General features: G+C 42.9%; 1 protein-coding gene across 3 annotated transcripts in view; it reads left to right on the top strand.

The window, feature by feature from the left end:
• UNC5C (unc-5 netrin receptor C) overlaps window positions 1–24,471 on the top strand; it is a 425,750-nt gene that overhangs the window by 388,001 nt on the left and 13,278 nt on the right. For 2 of the 3 annotated variants that reach the window (XM_066386367.1, XM_066386365.1), the window contains 4 exons: window positions 5,980–6,129; window positions 8,802–8,966; window positions 16,167–16,345; window positions 17,121–23,726. In XM_066386367.1, coding sequence (XP_066242464.1) covers window positions 5,980–6,129; window positions 8,802–8,966; window positions 16,167–16,345; window positions 17,121–17,286 — 660 coding nt within the window. In that variant the 3' untranslated portion in view covers window positions 17,287–23,726. Of the gene's footprint in view, window positions 1–5,979; window positions 6,130–8,801; window positions 8,967–16,166; window positions 16,346–17,120; window positions 23,727–24,471 lie in introns of those variants that run through there. The other variant, XM_066386368.1, reaches the window with a different exon arrangement.

Raw genomic sequence — 24,471 nt, 5'->3', positions numbered from 1 at the left:
TCCCTGTTTCCAGCTTCAGAAAAGAAAATGGAAAAAAAAAAAAAAAAGTCAGAGGGAAAACAAGACAGAGATATAGAAGGGAGCTAAAGGCTAGATAACCCACAGATAGGACTCTCACCTCTGGAGAAACTGGAAGCTCAGACAAGTGCCAGGGAGGGAGAGGAAGAAGGCTCCCTTCCAAGCAGTGTTGTGAGAGAGAAGGCATGGACTTGAGGAGAATGAAGGTGATCAGAGGACAAGTCTGAGCACAGAGCGTGGAGAATAGAGCCAGGGCCCCAGCACCTTACTCAGCTTCCGGCACCAAGTCCCTGCTTTCACTCAGGCAGAGACGGTCTTGTTCTTAAACACAGGCTATGCATCCCAGTGCGTGCAGCTCTGTCACCTGGAGCTCTTGTGTGCACTCCTTGTGAGGCTGGCACTTACGGGAAGTTGACACAGGCTGGGAAAGACCTGGAGGAGGAGGAGGAAGAAGGAGAGGGTCAGTGGAGGCAGATGCGTTCCAACCCCGGCATTAATGCAGATTGAAGCGTCCTGGGTGGGTTTGGGGAAACCAGCGTGTAAGAGCTGTAGGGCTCCTCCCTTTGCCTGGCTGTGTCAGCCCTTAATGAGGGAAGAGCCCATCCGCTCAGGGCCTGGGAGAGAGCACTGGGTACAGGCCAGAGGGGCTCCCTTTGCATGTCCGGGCCTTTAAAACAGCTTGGATTTATTGTGGCTCTTAAGTGGCCTAAGCTAATGGCTTGGCATGGATAATGTCTTGGTTTAATTGGTTATTGTGAAAGCTGCTTGTTTCTACTGTGGAGTCCCTTGTCCCTGCCTTTCGAGCAATCTCTCACAGGTTCCCTGAATCAATACAGCCCTCAATCAGGGCCCGGGCTGGGGCAGCCCACAGTGCTGGGGAAGCAGCAGTCTCCCCGGATGGCGTGGGGCCCCACAGGAACCAGGCTCTGATGCACAGGGAGCCTGCTCCTGCTGACATTACCACTGGGGTTGGAGCGTGTGTTCCCCCGAAGAGATGGGCTAGCAACACCTTTATTGTTAACTGACCCCTGAGAGAGTCTTTTCAAGGTTAAGTTGGAGGGGTGGAAATGGACTGGCAAAGACAGTCAGAAAGGGACCTCTCCCAGAGGAGGAGAGCAAGCAAAGGAGAGCAACAGGTAGAGTCAGTCACGTAGTGCCAAACTAGGCACGGAGAGGGCGTGCTGCCAAGAGGGAGGATGACCTTTGAAAAGAGGGTGACATTTATATTTCTGAGAACAGAGAGCCTAAGATGATCCTAATTCCTATTATGGTATTTCTTTTCAAGGTGATAATATTTTTCTTAAGTCTTTCTAAAGTTTTTGACCTTAAATATATGTTTTTTCCTATTCTCTTTTACAGTGTGTGAAATATTCTAACTGTTGGGGTCCAAAAGTAGCCTGTCAGGGTGCTGTCTTGGGACTGAGTGCAGTCTGCTGGGATTATGTGTTTATATGGTGGTCTGCTCAAGGCAGGGATGGGGACTTGCTTGTCTGTGTGACCCAGAGCCTGGCATGGTTTCTGACAGAGTGTGCATGCTTCCCTGGTGTTGAATGATGTGCCAGGAAGATTAAGGAAAGTAAAGCATTTAACTGTGATACTCTATCTTACTGATTCATACATGTTATTTTTATGTTCTCCTACTTATTTGTATCATATGTATGATAACCAAAATGATTTCATGCAGAAGAAAATTTTAAAATCAAGCTTTGCAAAATATAAGTTACAAGATTTTTAAGTGGATTGGCTATAAAATATCTGAAACTATAACACTTAAAAAACCAGCCTGACCAGCTGGTGGTGCAGTGGATAAAGCATCGGACTGGAACACAGAGGATCCAGGTTCAAAACCCCAAGGTCGCTGGCTTAAACACGGGCTCACTGGCTTGAGTGCTGGCTTACCAGCTTGAGCGCAGTGTCGCTGGCTTGAGGGGGAAATCATGGATGCTGACTTGAGCCCAAAGGTCGCTAGCTTGAGCAAGGAGTCACTTGCTCTGCTGTAGCCCCCAGTCAAGGCACATATGAGAAGGCAATCAATAAACAACTAAGGAGCTACAATGAAGAATTGATGCTTCTCATCTCTCTTCCTTCCTGTCTGTCTGTGCCTATCTGTCCTTCTCTGTTCCTCTCTCTGTCGCTGTAACAACAACAAAATATATATATATGTGGGATTCACTGTGTGTGGCAAGCCATCTCTGACTCATTTATGGTTTTAGATGGTGTTAGTTGTCACGGAGTGGTTTTTATTTACTAATTGTAATATCTTTAATTTCCACTTTAATATTTTTAGTTTGTACTTTGGTTATTGTCTTCTCCTTTGTTTTGTAGTTTCCTTGAAGTTGAACATCCTAAGTGTGATGATACCAGTTGTTACTTTTCAGGAAAAAAAAAATAGTTAAGTTTGGTAAGAATCTTTTTCACTGAGTCATTTACTACTAGGCTAATTGCTTCCAAAGGATCTAGTGAAAGGACAGCCGCCTAAGCCTCCAGTCTCCAGAAGGGAATTCACACAACCCAGACCCAATGAATATATGGAGCATAAAAACAAAAACCCATAAATCCTGTTTGTCTTTGACCATGCTTTTCATGTTATATTTTATAACATAATATGTTAACATGCTCATGTATTAATATAAATATATAATTTCTAAAGAAACATACAGAATGCATGCTCAATTTTTTGACTGAGAGACATATGCAGTCGCATATGTTTAGAGACCTCTGCTCTAAGCGTGGATACTCTAAGCAGAATGGGCAGTTTATCTTTCACCAGGTTCGTGTCCAATTGAAGGGAGAAAAATGTCAGGTTCCTCCCAACTCTGCGCAGCAGCGTCGTGTCATTCCTGGTTGGTGGAGAGATGGAGAGCTTAAGAATGTGGAAAGCATGTGTATTTTCTGGTCTCATTGTCTGAAATGTCACTTTATTTACAGCATTGGGAATATAGTCAACAGTAGTGTAATAATTATGTGTGGTGCAGGTGGGTACTAGACTTACGGTGGGAATCACTTCGTAAATTATATAAATATTTAGTCACTAAACTGTCCTCCTGAAGATAATATAAAATAATATTTAATGTCAACTGTAATTTTTTTTTAAAACAAAGAGTCAACTGCAAAATGAAATTAAAAAATAAAATAGAGTGGAACTTTACTTGAGATTTTCTCTCAAAAAAAGAGCTCTAGCCAGCCCAGTCACTTTCCCCACCGAGAACTTCTGACCATGAGCTGAGGTCAATGCCAAAGCCAAGGACTGACTGAGCCCTATTCTTGGGCTGGCTCCAACACAGACTTTGTGCTTGAAGCATACATGGTATTACATTTCTTGACTTCAAGGGCATGGCCAATAGGCAATTTAGGTTGTTTCAATTGTCCTCCCAGCCAAGGAAACTGACAATGCTCTTTGTATACTCTGCAATTTGTGTTGATTGTAAGAATGTGGGTGTGGATTATACTTAGCTGGGTACAATTACCTCCAGGAAAACAATGCATCTTCTTTCAGACATCCCAGGGAGATAATTTGGACATAATGAAGATCTATAGTAATCAGATAATTACTATCGATTGCTCTTTAGACATCTTGATGAGGTAATTAGGGTATACTGGAAAGAAAAGCTACAACTGATTGATTGGCATGATTGTAATCTCAAAGATTTCTAATTATGTTTCTTTTCTTCTAAGGGCTTATAAACAAACATCATTTTAGCTTTAGAATTTGTCAGGTGCCAGGTTCACTGGGAACATCAGCTTTCTCTATTATGCTAACTAGACACTGAACATGAACATGATCAACATAAGCTCATTATGCCTTCCTGCTGAAGCAGAAGAAATTGCAATTAACCCTCACTTTTCTTATTCATCTTCATTTCCACATGGCCAGGTTCTTGTCTAGGAATGGACTGTGAAGTGTTGTGGGAGGGAGGTCCATAAGGAGAATATGTGAGTCTGGGTGGATCTGTATAGCCTAATGGGGACCCTCAGAGCCTGCTGAGCTGCAGGCACAGCAGAGCCAGGGCACAGTGATAACATATGTGTCCGGGTGGCCAACTGGCTGGTTAGGGGGCCGGCTGATTGCTCAGGCTCCTGTCACAAGCAATAGCTACTCATAAGCCAGCAAAGTTGAATAATCTCAATGTCAATATTCTCAAGCAGATGGACCATGTTCATCTTTCCATCAATGTGCTGTTTCCTCATGGCTTCCATTAGACACCAATTAGAGGAGTCCCCCTCTGAGAATATTCCATATTATCCTAATATTTCCTATACCCTATAGGACCTTTCAGCACCTTGCTTTGTTCAGAACTCAGTGGCCTGCCTCAGAGATGATGGATACTGAGAATCACTACAGAAGCAGCTTAAAATGAGCTGTTTACATAATCAACGATGTTGGTGACTGTAGTCTGGTTCCCATATTCACAGTTCTCCAGTGTAACCCACTTGCACTTGCTACCCTGGTGGGAGCCGGATAAATGTATGTGAAATGGCCCGTATTATTGAACCCCATGTTTTCCATTGAAATCTCATCAAAGAATAAAACTATATTTTTTAAAAAATTCATTATTTTCTTGGACTCTTATTTTAAAAAAAAGAAGGTAAATTACCTACATATTGGTATCACTAAAACATTTCTTTATTATTATTATTAAATGAGAGGTGAGGAGGCAGAGAAGCATGGAGACAGACTCCCGCATGCACCTCGACTGGGATCCACTTGGCAAGCCCCCTACAGGGTGATGCTGTGCTCATCTGGGTCCGCTGCTCCGTTGCTTAGCAACCGAGCTATTTCAGTACCTGAGGCAAGGCCATGGACCATCCTCAGTGCCCAGCGACAATTTACTTGAACTATTCAAGCCATGTTTGGGAAGGGAAGAAAGAGAGAGAAGAAGGAGGCAGAAGGGTGGAGAAGCAGATGGTCTCTTCTTCCGTGTACCCTGACCGGGAATTGAACCAGGACTTCCACATGCCAGCCAACACTCTACTGCTAAACCAACGGGCCAAGGCCCACTAAAACTTTAAAGCACAAAGGGAGAGAAATGTGCACGGGGTGGTTCAGACAGCAGAGAAGAGCCAGGATATTTCGTTCATTGATAACTTGTGGTTAGATGCTGTTTGGATAACTGCAGCTGTAGTTGAAAATACTTCATTAACTCCCATTAGCTAGCTTCAGGATTGGAGGAATATATAGAATTTGTCTTCGTTTTACATCTTTATAGTATAAATAAAGCTATTACATAGCAATAGTTTTTATCAGCCACAGTTCTTGAAAAATGAGGCATTCTTTTTAAAATTTAGCCTGAGTAAACTGTTGCTTTCAATCATTGCTGCTGAGAAACCTTCATAATCTGCATCAGTGTATTTTCCTCTAATAAGATGTATGATGAGCACAGTTGAATGTTTTTGATAATTTGAAATCTTGCAATGGATAATTTTAAGCAAAATTTTACTATTTCTGTTGATAAAATGACTATAAAAGACTGAAAAAGTGTGCAAAACATATTCCAAATTTTTGTTCATGAGCTAGTTTTCACTAAGTCCAAGATACAGTTTGTTGAATGGTTATTTTCCCCTTTCCCTGGGATTTCATTGAAAATCTACTTACTTACCTACTTATATTTCTACCTATTTTTTTTTTCTTTTATCTGGGTTTCTTTTTCTCCCATTTGGAGCTCTTTGGTTATTTCCTGTATATGAAAAATACTGTGCTTGTCATGAAGTGCTGACTGTTCTGAATTTGCCCCTAACAGTGTGATTGCTGAGGCATAGTTGGTGGTCAGTAGGATCCAGTCACATACACACTGGCAGTGGCTGCAGTTGAAGGGACTCGAGGCTGCGGAAGTAGTCGTCACCTGTTACTCCTGTTAGTCAGGGTCGGAGGAAGGACCAGGAAGGAAACACTCACTTAATGAGAGGGTTGGTGGAAGTGATACAGTTCAGTAATTTGCTTTGGTGTTGGGCATGTGATTGCAGGAAGTTTTGCAGCTTGAGAGACAGATGGGAGGACAGCTCCTGGAAGAACCTAAGGCTCTACATTTCAAAGGCAGCACCCACAACCTGCGCCTGTCCATCCACGATATCGCCCATTCCCTCTGGAAGAGCAAATTGCTGGCTAAGTATCAGGTAAGGTGCCCAAGATGAAGTAAAGGCTTGGAAACAGCTCCATGAAAAAGGACTAAAATTATTTAAACATAAGATATTCCCTTCTTTGAAATTAATCATTCATACATCAGCACTTGTCTCTCCAAAATAATTTGGGATTATTTTGGATTTTTGAGAAATAGATTTATTGGAAGGAATGTTTTTTCTTAATTCTCTTTCAAATAACTGAACAATCATTGTTTTATTTTTAGCAAGTAAGACTTTCAAGTCCATCATTACAATTTCAAGATATGATAAATGTTTACATTGTGTTGATTTTAAAAAGCCTCAAAATGCATTCATAAGAAAAACAGCCTGACCAGGCGGTGGTGCAGTGGATAGAGCATCAGCTTGGGATGCTGAGGTGTACACAGGTTTGAAACCCAGAGGTCCTCGGATTGAGGGAGAGCTCTGAGCGTGGGGTCAGTGGCTTGAGCATAGGTTGTCAAAATGACACCATGGTCACGGGCTTGAGCAAGGGGTCACTGGCTCAGCTGGAGCCTCCCGGTAAAGACACATATGAGAAAGCAATCAATGAGAAGCTAAAGTGCCACAACTATGAATTGATGCTTCTCATCTCTCTCCCTTCTTGTCTGTCTGTTCCTCTCTCTCTCTCTCTCTCTCTCTCTCTCTCTCTCTCTCTCTCTCTCTCTCTTTTGCTCAATCTTTCTTGAAAAAAAAAAAAAAAAGAAAAAAAGCAGAACATGTTATCCTACATGACATAAATTAGGCTCAACCTGTCTAGGAGAATACCTTTTCTTTGAAAACTTAGAAGGAACCCCAGTTTTGAAACTTATATAGCATGTAAAAATAAAACCTGGTGAGGACTTTATTAAATATTAGCATACAGATGCCAAGTCCCATTGTATGTTCCAATGGGAAAAGCATAGGTACTCTCCAGGGGTTTGCACCTCCTCCTTCATCAGTCGCCACGAGCTCTCAGGAAACTGTGTGATGGGAGGATCTCAAGACTCATTTCCAGTCCTAGCAGATACAGACATACTTTGATAAGCTGTGAGACCTAGTCTATGCATGCAAATCCAATCCCACGCCTCAGCACTACAGCAGCACTGGCTATGACTGGTCAATGAACATACTGGGAGTGATGGGAAAATGTTCTAGCTCCATTCTTACTCTCATAGGTCTAGTACTCACACATAAATTGTGGAAGAAAAACCTACTAATTTGATAACAGTCTCAAGCTTAGATGGGGTTGCATAGCAGCCTCTTCTTTATCACTCAGCACTTGAGAGATTTGGATTTTAACTTGCTCATTAAATCTCTTCTTTTGCTTTCTTCTTCTCCTTATTCTGCAACTGCCAAAAAAGTCCACAGATCTTCCCATTTTTATGAACAATTTTCTTACCTGACAAGGCAGTGGTGCAGTAGATAAAGCATCGGCCTGGGATGCAGAAGACCCAGGTTCAAAACCCCGAGGTCGCCGGTTTAAGCACAGGCTCACCAGCTTGAGTGTGGGGTCGCTGGCTTGAGCATGGAATCATAGACATGACTCCATGGTCACTGGCTTGAGCTCAAAGGTCGCTGGTTTGAGCCCAAGGTCACTAGCTTGAGCAAGGGGTCACTCACACTGCTGTAGCTCCCTGATCAAGGCACATATGAGAAAGCAATCAATGAACAACTAAGGTGCTGCAATGAAAAATTGATGTTTCTCATTCTCTCCCTTCCTGCCTGTCCCTCTCTCTGTCTCTGTTGAAAAAAAATTCTTTATGTAATCATAATGGAAAATACTACTTTTATAATAATGATAATCTGACATTAGTTCAAATTAAGGCTGCCTGAATTCCTTCCTTCCACTAGACACTCACGCACTTTGGTTTATCGCATCTAACCCCAGCTTGTATAGGACTTAGGTCCTCTTTCGCTTACTCTTTCACAGATAAGGAATCGGAGACATGGAAAGGTTCAGTAGCTTGCTTCTAATCACCACATAGGTGAAGGGAGCGTGTTCCCCTCTGTTCTTCAGACTCTGCTCATAAGCACTGTGTTCACCCATTATTTATGTATCGATCTTTTATTTCCTTTATCGAAAAAAGATTTTAGAATGGATTCTGTAAGGTGGTCTAGGAGACTTTGTGAAAATGTACAACTGTTAGATGCTTGATGTTTTTTAAGCCAAAGACCTTTCTGCAGCAGCTAACTGAAGCCACAGCTTCCGACTGGAGTGTGTGTTGCCTTTCCCCTGCCCTGTGCAGAGGGAGGGTATAGGCATGAAAGGGAACTGGGTCAGCCCATTATCCATCAGAGCTCCATTGGTTCTCTCCAGAATACCACGGCAGGGATTCCTTTTAATGAGCAATGACTGGAGTGTGTAGGTTTCATTTAAACTATTTACAATAGTGTTCTTTGTAAATGACAGACAAGTGGCAAACTGGTTAGGTATATAGATTCTGGAGGCTGACTTTCCGGGTTCAGATCTCAACTCTGCCGCTTGCTCGCTGTGGGGCTTTGGCCAACTTATTTCACATCTCTGGGCTTTTTCATTTGAAAAGGGTTTGGGGGGGTGGTGCAGACCTGTTGTGAGGATTAAATGAGGTGATGTTTGTAATACTGAGAAGAGTACTTGACAAGCCAGTGTCTGGTGGTTACTTTTAGTATTAGTCACCTATTTGCAGTTGCACCTTTACATCCTGTAGGAAATTCCTTTCTACCACGTCTGGAGCGGGTCTCAGAGAAACCTCCACTGCATATTCACTCTGGAGAGATTCAGCCTGAACACCGTGGAGCTGGTGTGCAAACTCTGCGTGCGGCAGGTGGAAGGAGAGGGGCAGATCTTCCAACTAAACTGCACCGTCTCGGAGGTACGGAGCTGTGTGTCTCAGAAATCAGGGGCAGCATGACCGTGAGGAGGAGATACAGTGTGGAGCATAAAGCTATCTCATTACAGGTCATGCGGGAAGTCCTGAAAAGCTTCCTATAGGTCCTATTTGTTAGTAGAAGGGCATTTTTAATGAACACAGGGGGCTAGATACATAAAAGAACATACAAGGGAATCGTTTTTGAAAAAACAATCTTTTACTTTTTATGACATAAATTGAAGAATCCTGTTCTAACTTCTTACAACAGATCTGAATTCCAAATATAAGGTTTAATTTAAGTGACGTGCACATAGAGTAACTTGACCCAAAGCGTCCCTTGAGTGCCACATCCCGCCTCCGCCACCTTGGCCCCCTGCTCCCTACATCCTCAGGGCGCTCTCACCTTTGCCTAGTCACGTGCTGCCCACAGCGTGGAGGAGGAGAAACTGGCCTCTGTCCCCACCCCTTCTCTATTCTTCTCTTCCTTTTTCTCCTTGTTGAAAGGATACATCTCTTGATCTCCTTATATGTCATTCTGTAAATACAAGAAGATATGCCAGAGATGAGGCGGGGAGGGAGGCAAACTGGATGAGGGGGAAGGTGAAAAGGTACAAACTTCCAGTTTTAAAAAAGTAATAATCCATGGGGATATAATCTACAGCATGGGGTCTATAGTTCTAGTTAATAAAATATTGCATATTTGAAGTTGATAAGAGAAGATATATATATATTGTACTTTTCTGAAGTGAGAAACGGGGAGGCAGAGAGACAGACTCCTGCATGTGCCCAACCGGGTTCCCCCCGCCAGCATGCCCCCTAGGGGCAATGCTCTGCCCATCTGGGGTGTTGCTCTGTTGTAATCAGAACCATTCTAGCACCTGAGGCAGAGGCCATGGGAGCCATCCTCAGTGCCCGGGGCCAACTTTGCTCCAATGGAGCCTTGGCTGCGGGAGGGGAAGAGAGAGAGAAAGGAGAGGAGGAAGGGACGAAAAGCAGTGGGTGCTTCTCCTGTGTGTCCTGGCCAGAAATCGAACCAGAGACTTTCACACGCTGGGCCGACACAAGAGAGTATATCTTAAAAGTCTTCATCACAAGAGAAAAAAATGTAACTATATATGAGGACAGATATTTACTAGATATACTAGGGTGATCATTTCACATTCTATACAAATATTGTGTCATTATGTTATACACCTGCAATTAATATGTCAGTTATACCTCAATAAAGATAATTTAAAAAGAAAAGAAAAAAAAAAAATGTCCTCTCCCCCGGGGTAGGAGAAATGTTCCCGATATAGAAGTAAAATCTACAAATGTCTCCCTTTGTTGCCATCACTGCCTTTCTGGGCTGTGCTCTTCACTCAGTGCCGTTGGACACTTTTATGTGTCCCTCTTACAGAAATAACAATCAGCACTGCTATTTATAGTTTCTCTGTGGAAACAGAGAGTGTGCCTGAATTAACCAGCTACCTTGGCCCCCAAAGCTGTAGTGGGAACACTGGAAGCCCTTCCTGCAAGAGGAACAAAGGACACAGTAAGCAGAGTGGTCAGAATGCAGCATGTTCTGGGCTCCGTGCTGTTTGCTGAGCTCAAGAGCACGGGATTGTCGTATTTTACCACAACAGCAGGTCAGCGTATAATTTAAAAAGACGGCTTCTCCCTCGCTGTTTTATACACAGTGACGAATGAGATGCCAGGTTGTTTGGCATGTCTCGCTCTACATGTTGTATTTAAAGACTGTTTTCCTTAGCAAACGGGGGTGGGGGGTGGGAATGAAGGCATGTCAGCCTCGAGGACGATCCATCCCTCTTTCCCACAGCCTGCCCGGGTGCGGTCCTCATTTCCTCCTGTAGTTTCATGAGACTTTTGACTCATCAACAGCTTTAGTCACAGACCCCAGTGTCATTCATAAGGAATGATCTCGGTGTCAGGGTGCCATGGCAACCGCCGGGCCTTCCCAAGGCGCAAGCTCTATCTCCCAGGCGCACAGCACCACCCCTGCTGGCTCCGGAGGGTGTGTTCACTTTCCAGGCCCAGCGGGTCTGCAAAGTTCAATAACCACCCAGCTCCAGTGACAACAAAGACTGCGGAATTTTGGAGGGGGCGAGGAGGGCCTCTCCTTTGATGCTTGTGTTCTGTTCAGCAGGAACGTTTGTGGTGCAATGAAAAGGTGGATCAGATGCAGCAGGGAATGAAAGAGCTGTTGAGGGCTCTTCCCTGCTAGGTCCACCACCTCCTCCCTCTTCTGCAAGAGACAGCATGGCATAGTGTGATCACAATTTAAGGACTTTCTTGTGCCAACATGAAGGAAATGAGGATTTCTTTCGCAACGTGGCAGCCTCAGCTCAGAGGGGCCAGCCCTTGGGTCCTGTCCGAGGCCTTTGCCCTGTGTGTTAACAGAGGCAGGGTCAGAACCAACTGGAGTCCGATGACTTTGCAGATTAAGAGGCACTCTGCTGCTTTTACTTCTAGGTCACGGAGTCCCACCGTGGTTGTTAACATTTGAATGCGGTGCAGGGGGCCGCTGAAGGGAGGGGAACGTGTGAGGCTGGCCTCTGACGTTGAGGAGCAGGCTTAGCTCTGAACAGTAAGCTCTGGAGAGCTCTGAGAGACCGGATCTTCATAAGGACTTCTGAGAAGGGGTACACTGTGACTGACAAACCATAACCCAACAGAGAAAAGGCCCCATTTGAGGTGTCTTTCCTCTCGCAGGGCTCCCTCCTGGGGTCACTTGGCAAGCTGGCAGGTGGACTGGGGTTGCAATTGTAATGCCCTGTCTCCCAAGAATTGAGCTGATTTGGCAGGAATGTGCTGCTCCCTCCACACAGCCATCCATCTCTCCAGACACTAACCCACAGTCATTTATGAAGTACAACACGCCCTTTGGCCTCTCTAGTGAGGCAAAGGACCTGTTGCCCCCAACCACACTCCAGGAAAACCAGGCTGTGCTTGACATAGACTATGGTGATGTCAAGAGCTGTCCAGCTGCTCCTCTCCAACGGCTTTGGCCAGAGATTCCTTAACTACAAAACAAAGACTTTAGTCTCACAGAGATGAAGTTTAATAATGAAAATGTGTGACCTGACCGGGTGGTGGTGCAGTAAATAGAGTGTTGGCCTGGGATGCTGAGGACCCAGGTTCAAAACCCTGAAGTTGCTGGCTTGAGCGTGGGATCATAGACATGACCCCATGATCACTCTCTTGAGCCCAAGGTCACTGGCTCAACTGATGCACACCCCCCCCCCCCCCGCCCATCAAGGCACATATGAGAAAGCAATCAATGAACAACTAAAGTGCTGCTAATACAAGTTGATGTTTTTCATCTCACTCCCTTCCTGTCTGTCCCTTTCTCTCTCACATTCTCTCTCTCTCTCTCTCTCTCTCTCTCTCTCTCTCTCTCTTGTGCTCGTGCACGCATGCACCCACACAAATTTTAAAAAACGGAATAAAAATATTTGAAAAGTATGGGAAAAATGAATGTCAAAATACAAATAATAGGCCCTGGCCAGTGGCCAGTGGCTCAGTGGATAGAGCGTAGGCCAACATATGAAAGTCCCAGTTTTGATTCCCTGTCAGGGCACACAGGAGAAGTGACCATCTGCTTCTCCCCTCTTACTCTCCCCATTCTCTCCTTCTTTCCCTCCCACAGCCAGTTGCCTGATTGGTTCAACCATGGCCCTGGGCACTGAGGATAGCTCTGTTGGAGTACATCAACCTCAGGTGCTAAAAATAGCTCAGTTGATTCAAGCATGGGCTGCAGACAGGGTTGACGGGTAAATCCCGGTTGGGGCACAGGTGGGAGTCTATCTCACTATCTCCCCTTCTCTAAATTTAAATTAAAAAAAAAAAGAAATATATATATATATATATATATATATATATATAAAATGATAAAAAGGTTTTTTTAGAGGGATAGGGGGGGAATAATAACAGGAAAACTACCCATCATTTTTCCAAGAGGAAAAAATGGTGCAGGCAAGAGACATTTATAGTCTCTTCAAGACTTCTGTTTAGTTTTGCTATAAACAAAGACCTTATAACCTTTGTTAACTGTTGATTCAGGACACTTTCGTGTACACAGAGATTAATGTTAAAAATGTGCAAAGTAACATCACTCTGCTATAACCATTCCATCCATTGACCTCAGCTATTTTCAATAACCTGCTCAAAACAACCATTGAAACAATCTAGGTTGTCTAGTTGACTTTAGGAAGAGTCACAATATGAGAGTGGAAAGTTGAATCCACCGTGGAGTGAGCACTGAAAATGTGTGCCATCACCCATAGCAGCTGTTTGGCTCATGGTGAAAAATCATATGTTTAACTAAGGGATTCACAACGTCAAACAGATGGTACCTATATCATAAGTGATTATTGTAATAAACATTCTGTGAGAATAAATGCTACTTTTACCTGCAAGCAAAAGAAGAACTAGTAGCAACTGAAATACTAGATGAAATTTAAATGTAAATGTAGAAGAGTATTATTCTTGTACCCCCAAGGCTGTTGTCAGCCATCTGATAAGAAAGACAAGGTATTATGCCCTACTGAGATTGTTTCATACATGCAGAAGGAAACAGCACAGTAGCCAGGCATAGGGTCTCCGGATTGCGAAGTCCACATGAAGTGGCCATGGTTCTCTAGTCATTAGTATAAGGACAACAACAGGGGTATATGAGCAGACCTTTCTGAGAGCCACGCCCACCTTTACCTGGCTTTTACCTTCAGGATTGAGCAGTGAGAAGAGCCATCCTCTTAGCCACATTTAGTTGAAGGAAGCTCCACACTATGTGGGGTGGGCTTCTGTCAGAAACTGGTTTTATACCCTTTCTATATAGGAAAAGTCTGTTCTTTCATCTCAGCAAACATGAACTGAGTAGCTTCCATGTGCAATTAATTTGCTGAGTATCACAGGAGTTCTGAGGATAGCAAAACGACTCTCATCTCTAAGCAATGTGAGCAATCAAAGGAAGGAACATATGAACACAACCAGCATGCCTAGGGCAGAATATGAAGCCTGTGGAAGGGCTATGAGAAGTGCTGGCGGTCGCCAGGTTGATGAATGAGTTTGCTCATGGGAGATTCAGGGGACAAGGTTTTAGTCCAGACTTTGAGGGGTTTACCTGTCAGAGATTAAAGGAAAGGGCAGAAGGACTCTCAGAGATGGATTCTTAAAAGAAGTGCTAGGGAAAGTGAGTGATTCGGCCTAAGGAGAGTTTGAGTCATGTCAAGGCTGAGAAAAATTAGGGTCAGGTTGTCAGGCAGTGGGAGTCCATGGGTGTGGGGCCCCAGCTCCTTGGCAGGCCTAGCTCTGCACTCTGTAGGCATCACCTCTAGGACTAACTACATACCAGCCAACAAGGCAGATGGTGCCAATCACCCTCACTGCCTGATTAAAAGTTGGGGTTCCATGTGGTAGGAGGGGCATTTAGTGCTTCTTAGTGGGGGGGGCATAGCTTGGTGTTTTGGAAGATCAGTGTGGCAGACAGGGACGGATCACAGGTAAGCAGGAGTGAGTTTCTGTGACCAACAGCAAGAAGACTTCCTGAGGAGAGTACTCTGTGTGAACTTAACCTCCGTAACCAACGAGGGACAGTCAGGGTTTAGTTGTATTTGAGGGAGATGGTGGGTTTCCTTCTAGACCCTAGTGTTATTGTCCACACAAGAAACAAGCAGGACCTCATTGTGGCTGATGGCACTCAGTTGTGGACACAGTGTGTGATTTCTCTTCTCTTCCACCTTTCCAACCCAGACACACATTGTTTTATTCCTAATGTAAGCATTAGGCACTTGGATTCAGACATCCTCAATATAGACTCATTGATAACCACCAGCAAGGGCTCTTGGATTACTCTTCTGGTCCCCTTTGTTGAAGCCTGATGCCCTTGAGGACAGGAGTCCTCTCTCCTCATAGTCCCATGGAAGGAGAGCCATGCCCAATGCAGGGAAAGATCTGTGGGTCATAGCCTCATTCAGGGACTCCAACTCCCATTGTTGCTTCTGTGTTTTATACACCAGTCTTTTAAATCCTGGTATTTGCTGCTGGAGTTAGCACAAAGGAGCAAAAGGAATCCTGGGAGTCTCAATTTGCCAAGCTCTGGATTTGAGGCCAAATACCATGATGGCGGCCAACACCACTGGTGTATTACCACAAAAAATTCATTCAGCTCTCACATGCATATGGACCCTGTGCAGTGGGATTACACAGCCTAGCAGTGAGCACTGGCTGCTGATCCCGGAAGGCAGGACACACTGCCAGTCCACACTGGAACAAAGCCAGCCCCGAACCCTGCAGTACAGGAGCAGCAAGGTTTGGGGGCTCTGAGCAGTGATGGCACTGACCCCTATGCTGACTGCTCCGCAAGGCTCCGGAGACTCCTTGTTGGCTGGAACTGTATGGCTAGTTTATCCTCCAGCAACTAATTATGTACACCAAGGAGTTACCTGCTTTAAAGAGAGAGAGAGAGAGAGGAGGTGACATTTAAAGTAGATTAAGATTTTCTGTTATTGCTTTAATCGTTCCCAGGCAACATTTACTTTTGCTTTTCCAACCAGCAGAAGATCAAAAAATGATTAGGTTTTCTCCTACAGATGAAATTCAGATTTTGCATTTGTGCTGTTTTATGAGCTGAAACTATTTTAAGAGCCAATTTATGGTTTTCTCCGCTAAAATTAGATTTAAAAAAATAAGGGTGTACAGCAATTGGAGGATGCCATTAGCGGCTTGCCCTAAGGCAATATACTGTGTTCACCATTTTCTTCAAAGAAATTAGTCTTAATTTGATATCATTTAGAGGAGAGCTTGTGTTCCATTTCATTCAACAAAAGCAGAACTGAACCATCTTCTACAGAGGTTAGAGCAAGAATTTACTTGGGCATTTGCCCAAGGCATTCCCCTCAGGGTCAGACAGTTTCTTGAAGCTCTGAACTTTTGGCCTTCTAATCTCAGACCTGTGCAAGATCTGCTCACCCATAAATCCAAGGCTGTGCAAAGTCAGCTCAAAATGTACCACTTTCTCTCAGCCAGGTTACAGAGAGCTAATCACAACTTTCAGCCAGGAAGAAGCCATTCTTATTAGGGAGAGTAATAGCACCCGTTCTTTTCTTATCACTCAAAGCAAGGCTATAGTATAGTGATTGGCTTCATAGGGATTGTTCTTGTCTTCAGAAATAATGCTGTGCTGTTCCTGTGCCTGAACTACAGGAACCCACTGGCATCGATTTGCCTCTGCTGGATCCGGCAGGCACCATCACCACCATGACGGGCCCCAGCGCTTTCAGCATCCCTCCTCCTATCAGGCAGAAGCTCTGTAGCAGTCTGGATGCCCCGCAGACGAGAGGTCATGACTGGAGGATGCTGGCCCATAAGCTAAACCTGGACAGGTGGGTATGGCCAGGCTCTGAGACGAATTTGATAGACATAGGGCTCCAGGCTGATAACGTTTAGACAAAAAAGCAGCATTCTTTTCTTTTCTTTCATCCATACATCTGTGTACTTTTATTCTGAAAACAGTTATTAAGCTTCTTCTTTGTATCTTGCACTGTGGGTTTGCATTGTTGAGAGGTATTCTGGGCTTATCTGACATGTAGAAGTATCAAGTTTTATGATCCACACTGCAAAGCTGATGGGCTAAATCCCCCTAAGCAATATATCCACTCACTAAAGTACTTATTGTTCTCCATCTCCTACTGAGCAGGACCTAAAGCTGGATGAGTCACTACTATGCAAAACACAGCATTGACAGTCAGTTATAAAGAGACCTCAGCAACCTCTTCTTTGTAAAATGTTGCCGTCACTACCGAGCAAAAGACATGGCATGACCTGTCAAGGATGATCAGAGCCTGGGCTGGAAAGAAAACATGAGTCTCTTGATTTCCTGTTTAGGATATGACCCATACACATCTTGTCTCTTAAATTATTTTACTCAGAGTTGAGGTTAACAAAGTTAAACATTACATCTCCTGTCTGCAGCTGATCTAATTAAGTGTGGGCTAGTATTTTAGGATGGTTCATTGTAAACCACAGTTCCTCTCTCATGTGAGACCAAGATAATTAACAGGCAAGTGGAGAGAGAGACAGAAGGGTTTAGGAAAAAGTAAAGAGAAAACAGATCTGTAAATCAAGCCATTCAGCACATTTGCCCATTCCCAATTACAGGTACTTGAATTACTTTGCGACCAAATCGAGCCCGACTGGTGTAATCCTGGATCTTTGGGAAGCACAGAACTTCCCGGATGGAAACCTGAGCATGCTGGCAGCTGTCTTGGAAGAAATGGGAAGACATGAAACAGTAGTGTCTTTAGCAGCAGAAGGACAGTATTGACCCAAGCTGAGACTGACAGTGAAGGACAAGAATGCACAGGGAGTCTGTGGCCGTCCAGGGGATCACAGCTGAGGAGGAGGAAATCTAGACTAGACCAATGAGCTTCACAGGGAAGATGGCAGCAGAAGAGAGAAGGAAAACAGATACAACTACCCATATACATGCCCACTTTACTAGGACATCCTCACAGGACTTAAGAACAATTGTGTACATTTGTACCTTGAATTTAGAAACCAACCTAATTTTCCTCTTTGTTGGGCTGTATGCTGTGTGGTACAGGATCTTACAGTTTCCTAGGAAACGCTTTTTATTGCTATCCAGATATATGGATAAACTTTCTTAACAAACCCAATTTCTACAAACGTTGTTTACATCAAATTGGACAGGGATACAGACACTGTCCATGGCTCGTTCTATTTTTGTTTAAATCATTTGAAGTTGAAGCTATGGACGGTTTGTTGTGTCTATTTCAGATTAGTAATTTACAGAGAAATCACAGACTTTTGCTACAAATCATGTGCATCAAGTGTCTCAGATAATCCTCCCATCAGTGTTCTGTTTCTAGAACTTGTAAAACCAGTGTTACTGTTTGTATCAGGGAAATGGAGAACCTAAGTGTAAAGGAGAAATAGCTAAGACTCCTTATTCCTTAAGGACACCTGTCCGGTGCCGTCTGGGAATAAAGCTGTAGCATTGCAGGAAGGACAGTGATTCATGTCAACCACACAAACAGGCATTTCTTTACAACATGTGTGTTTGTAATATGCAATTTGAAGTTTTTTTTTTCTTCAAGATATCATTATTATTATTGATAAGTATTTACAAGTATTCTAGTAAAAGGAATTTCTTTTAACGTCTGTTTTTGTTAGCAGTACTTTTAGTATTTAGGTATTGACTAGACCTGCTTCACCTTCTCTCCTAACAATGTGGGCGTGGTCACGTTTAATTAAACAGGCTTTGCTTCCTCGACCTTTCATCTTTTCCCTTCATTCTGCCCCAAAGGGGTAGTAAATGTTTACTGGCTTTGTTGGTCTGTTCTTTCCACCTGCTCAGGCAGGGTCTTTCTCCTCTGAGTCTTATCATGGGAAGTGTTCTCTATTCAACTTCACTTACTATTGGGGTCACAGGGCCTCACATCAGTTCCCTCCAGTACTCTGTCTCCCTTAGAGGCAGTGTGGTTGGAGGAACAGCCTCTGAACTAGAAATCAGGAAACCAGTTCTCATTCTAGGTTTGTCATTGTCTAGCTGCGCTACCTGGGGAAAGTCACTTAACCTCCCTAGACCTGTTTCCTCACCTGTAAAATAAAGGGGTGGGATTAGATCATCTCAAGGTTCTAAAAGGCAGAACCTTTGCTCCAGTCTCCTTCATCCATGTGAAGACCACAGTGGACTCTGAGCTGGATCATATAAAAATCCATAAACACTAAACTCTTGTCCCGACTACATTATGCCTTTCCAATAGTTCTGACGTGGAAGATAATTATTCTAACCTGTAACATATTTGTTATGTTTCAAGTCTCGTCTTTGTGTCATTGAATTATGCTGTTCACCGAGAGATGGCCTCTCTCTATTATCACTTTCTTTCCTCTCTTGGACATTCGACTCCTGGTTAGTAGCAAGTCCTCTTCTATTATTGTTTTGGTCAAAAACTTTTAAATTAAAAAGTTTTTAACTGAAAACCAGTTCACCAAGAGAGTACTTTGTATAAACTATGATATTTCCTCTTTGTTTTTACACAGAGAGTCCATTCATTCAGCAGGTGGGAATAGAGATTCGGCAGCCCAGTAGCCAAACCAAGATTGAAAAACAAGGATCCATTTGTATGAATAAGAACCTTCAAAACATAGCTGTGGTTTACTTTTGGCCTCAAGGTATCCAGGCTGCTGAATGGATCTGGATTAGAATAATTTTATACATTTTTCTCCCTTCTTTCCACATATATTTCCTCTCCTATTTTAGTGGTGACTTCTTGATATTTCTCCTGGCCCCTCCATCCTCATCACTGAGAAAGTATAAATAACTTGTTGTGCACCACCTGCACCATATATAAAAATGTTACATGTATCATGAAAGAAAAATATTGCACTAATAAATAAGTTCAGTGGATAATGTCTATACTAATGCATATTTGACCAAAAGATAGTAAAATTGTATTCTACATAAAAAAATTTAAATATATATATTTTAAAGTGAAAGAGGAGAAAAGAGAGCTATTGCCCATTGCTGCATGCATCTTGAAGTAACTTCTCAAGACTGCTCACCATTATTGGTTTGGGGGTGGTCATCTATTGAAATCAAGAATTAGAAATCTGAAGGTTTCTCAAAGAAACTACTAACATATAAAGAGGAGCAAATATGCCACTATCCAGATAATCAGTTCAAAATTTGAACTAGGAAAAAAAACACTAAAAGGTCATCAATGCAGAAATATTAAACATAGGAGGAACTGTGTTATCAAAGTCACTGAGGGCCTTTTGGTGTTCACTTCAGATGCTTCATAGTTTTTTAGTTTGTTTTGTTTTTTCGGTTCAATGCCCCAGCACCAGAAATAGGAAGACTGCTTAATTCTTAATAAGCAAGGTACTCGTCCAGCATCTGTTGTAGAAACCCTGATACGTTTCCTATCAAGTGACTGGCAACTTCCATAGATACAACACAGCATTTATGTCAAAGAATTTTCCCTATGAATTCTGATTTCCTTCTTTGGAAAAAAACTAATAGCTGTTGGATTGCTCTCAAACTTAGAAGGTCCAGAGCCAACAGTTCATTTCTAGGGAGCCACTTCATCAACCGTTTTATGTGACCAGTCCTGCCTCTCATGACCATTTAACTTGTGGAGAAAGACAGGCTTACTTCATTTAGAAGGAAGACTTATCACTTGTGCATGGTGCCATCTAGTGGTATATAACACAACCTACCTTGAGTTTAATATATATAGAAACTCACTAAGTTTCTCCACAAAGGGAATGAATACCCGTAGAGTCAACAAGACCTTTATGACAAATAGGTTTATGGAATTTTTCACTTCAAATAGTTTTCTTCTTCTCACTTCTTTTTCTCATTTAAAGTACCCATATCAAATATTGCATGTCATTATGAACCTACTATATTATCATCTCATTTATACGTGACACATCTCAAGTTGACTTTTGGTAACAGAAATAATAGAAATACATAAAAATCTGTATAAAAGTCTTTGAAGAATTGACTTTTTTTACATTAACATTTTTTATTGGGCTTTATATGTTTTAAATCTCATTACTTTTGGTTCTCTAACATTTATTTTTGGAAATGTAAGAAGCATCTACTTGAAAACTCTAGCTTTTGTATATGTAAATGAGAATCTTATGTCTAAGTGATCAAAAATTGTGATCTTATCCACAAAGAAGAAGCAGCTTCCTTTCTTCTGAATTTGGGAATCTAAAGACAAAGTTCCCACCCTGTTTTCATTATTTTCTCACGACACTCATTCAAATAATTTCCTTCAAGTGATTTGGAAGGAACAGAAGTTAAATTCAGAATTGATAACTGGGCACAAGGTGATGGAAACATGTAGCACCAAGATCCTTACAGCTAGCAGCCTTTTCCACACACAGCGTGAATACTAACGTGGATACCCACCTCAGTTACACAGAAAAAACTCATCCTTACTCAGCAGTTTAGGCACTTGCAAGGCAGGGCAATATTGTCAGTGAGGTATCCAATATTAAACTGCCTAATCATTGGCCATTTCCATATATACTATTATTTTGTAGATTTTAATCTCACAATTTTCAAATAATAGGCCATTTTTTAGGACGACATCAGGGAGACTGAGTTCAGGACACTCTGGAAACTACATAGTCAACAATATATTTGAACGGTATTTCTCCTAGACCTTAAACGTAAGCATTCAGATAGTAGAATCAAGATTTTTTTTACTTCTGGAAAGGAGCAAACATGGCTCTTGTCCTCCACATCCTTGTGTGTGTCTGTCAGGGACACAGCTGTGCTCTTGGTCCACCTACTCCTCTGTCATCAATGTCTGAGGAAGAGAGCCAGTAAGCTGATCACTATCTGCCCAGGATTCACCAGCCTTTCCTATCAGGTCTGACCCCGTGGGGTCAAGTGTATAAAACCATATGAAGATCTGTAAGAGAGTGTAAAGGAGGCAAAAAATGTTTGCTTGTCAAACCTTCAGTTTTCAGATTGAATGTCAGCATTAGCTTTTGCTGAGCAGTTGCTCTAGACAAGTTACCAGTTTCACTTAGTGACCTCAGTACAAACCCAAGGCTAATGAGAGAAAGAATGACCACAAAAACAGCTGGAATGAAATTGAGTTTTATCCATCTTTTTGAGAATAGAGGAGCTTTTGTGAATCAGAAAGTCTTTGCTCAAAGTCAGTTATCTATTTACAAAGATGATAATGGTCAATGAGCATTTAAATTTATAGATCCAATAAGGAAGATATTTTTATTATCTCAAGGTAATAAAAATTTTTTCTCTTTTACCTTTCCAGTGCCTCGTAGGACCAACGATTACACTTTGGGGTTTTTGTTTGTGTTTTGTATTCTTTTTTCTTAAACTTTATTGAGCAAATGTTGACTGAAATTCTTATGAAGTACTGTTTCTCTACCCTAAAAAATTTATTTGTATAACCTTTGGCTGTAATGATAATTTTGAAAGATTTCCCTTGTATCTCTATAGATATTTTTAATGGAATAGGCATAAGGGGAATAAATGCATTGTAACCAATGTTAATTTAAGCCTATGTACCCACAGGTGAAGTAAACCAAATGGAGTCATATTTCCAGAATTCATGCCTGAATACCTGCTAATTTTGTAAAGTAGGGAGATGAAGATAGCCTTGTATGTCACTGGGTGGGTTTTCTCCACAGACCAAGTTTAACAATTAACTTCATGATCCTTTCATCTTATCAACCTTGTGGTTGCCCCCATTTTTGGAAATCCTACTTTAAAAAATTGTCTTCGGAAGAGTTCATTGCTCCCAGATTTTCCATTGGGAAACTGATCTTTGGTGGGATAATAGTTCATTCAACCAAATGTAATACATGCCACAGACCTATTTTAGCATGGTCAAGCAAAGATCACCAGGGTAACAGAAACCACAAATGGACCAGCACACAAAATCAAGCCCTCATGAGGGGCAAGTTACTTCTCATCCCACTGTCCACTGAACTCTTGTGTATTGATGAGATCTGTCCAGAGATCTTCCAGAATGCCTAGTCAGGAACCCAGGCAACATGTCTTGAGAGTCATGATCTACGAATTGTTGGGTAGAAAAGAGGAAGCTGCCTGCCTCAAGGTACCATCAGCTGCCCAGCAGCCAAAGTATATGCTACTGTATACCTGCCTCTTAAGGTGTCATTTCAGATTTGTGCCTCAGAAAAAGTATTCCCAAACACTTCAGGGCCCTTTTCAAATATGCCTAAATCCTGTGTGTCATCACCCTTCAATTCCAAAGGTCTACTAGAATTGACACTGTCAGACCTACTGTGGAACCTATGGCACCGACCTGGGTAATAACCCTCAGTGCTGCAGTTCAGAACCTGACTCGTAGGCAGATTTTGCCGATCGGCAGCCTGAGGGATGATGAGTCCTTGGCCTCTGAACCTCAGCATGATGATAAGACAACATCCAAGAATCATGACAATGAATCTGTGTTTAGAATGGCATGAAAGAACAAGAAAGCTCCAGCCAGTGAACGATGCCTTTCCCCTTTTATATTCTTAAGGTCTGTTCTGACACGTAAGCTTATAAACACAAATGGATACTCCTTCAGGCCTTGAAGAAGAAAGAGGACAGCAGTGAGAACAAGTTGAATGTGAGATGTGTGATTCACATTCTCCATTCCTTCCTAGACTTTCTGTGGGTAGTGAAGCCCCCAATATCCAGAGAGGGCGCATTTGGCTCAATTGCAGGGAACATCATCACTCAGTGTGTGTGTGTGCCGGATGTCCAGGTGCTATGTATTCATTGAGTTTAATGTTGGGTTGTAGCAAGTTGGTGACCTTCATCTTTGCTCTTTCTAAAGAAGACAACCAATACGTGTCAGAGAAAAAGCTCTAGCAGTCTGTGTTGAAGAACCTGGGTCATCCACCTGCTGTTCCCTTTGGAACAGTTCAACTGCAGAAATGTCAGATGGAGATTTTGTGCTTTGTCGTTTTTCTTTTTTTAAACACAACACTACAACCTTGGCTTTTCAGATATGGAACCCTTCTTTTGTGGTTGTGAAGCTCCCTCTTGCTGTATCTTCTATGCAATTCTTTTTCTAAGAAGCCCCTGCTGGAGGAGGCATGCCCAGGGCACCCTGCCTGCAGATCCTGAGCAGCGGGGTGAGCGGGGCCAGCTCCGGGTGTGCCTCTGTTCTCTCCTGGGCTGCCTTGCCCCATTTTCCTGCAGTCCCCTTGGTTTGTAAATTGCCTGCATTTATTCAGTCAGCCAACATGTACAAAATGTAAGAAAGAATTTTTAAACAGGTAATAAATTATATTTATAAGCAACAGAGAATACTGTCTTCTTTATCTTCCTGGCAAAGCCCTCTTCCACAGGAGGAGTCACCGTGTGTTTCTTTCGTAGGACACAAGCTCTAAGTTTTCTGTGTGGATAGCAATCACCATGACCTCAGCAACAGGACGAGTGAGGTTCTACAACACTGCTTCTCAAATCTCTCTGCACACTGGAATCACCTGAGCTTTAAAAAGATACCAGTGCCTTGGTCCCACCCCTAGAGATTCTGATGTATGATTTGGGGGTATGGCCTGAGCTGGGGTGGGGGTGGTTAAAGCTCCCAGGTGATGATAATGAGCAGTTTATTGAGAGAGAGTCAGAGTCAGAACCACCGCACTGGACGCCCCAGGGAGCTTGTGACTGAAAAGAGCCTGAGGTCCTAACCTCAGAGATCTGAGTCTAAAGAAGCTGGCAAAACACTGCACTAATACATAAAAAATGAAAGGAGAGCTCAGTGATACAGGATGCCCAGAGCTCTAGCAGATGCCACGCACACGTGCTCACCTTGGTTCAGGACACCAGTCACTTCCTTTGGGGGAACAGGAGGGAGGCTGCAAGGGCATGATGAGAAGCAGCTATGAAACTGAGGCATGGAAGGAAAGACGGCCCTTTCCTTAGGGAAAGAATGACAGTTGACCCTTGCACAGCATGGGTTTGAACTGTGTGGGTCCACTT

This window comes from Saccopteryx leptura, chromosome 5 (assembly GCF_036850995.1).
Source record: "Saccopteryx leptura isolate mSacLep1 chromosome 5, mSacLep1_pri_phased_curated, whole genome shotgun sequence".
In the NCBI taxonomy this organism is placed as follows: domain Eukaryota; kingdom Metazoa; phylum Chordata; class Mammalia; order Chiroptera; family Emballonuridae; genus Saccopteryx; species Saccopteryx leptura.
This window is presented reverse-complemented; position numbering and strand designations above follow the sequence as displayed.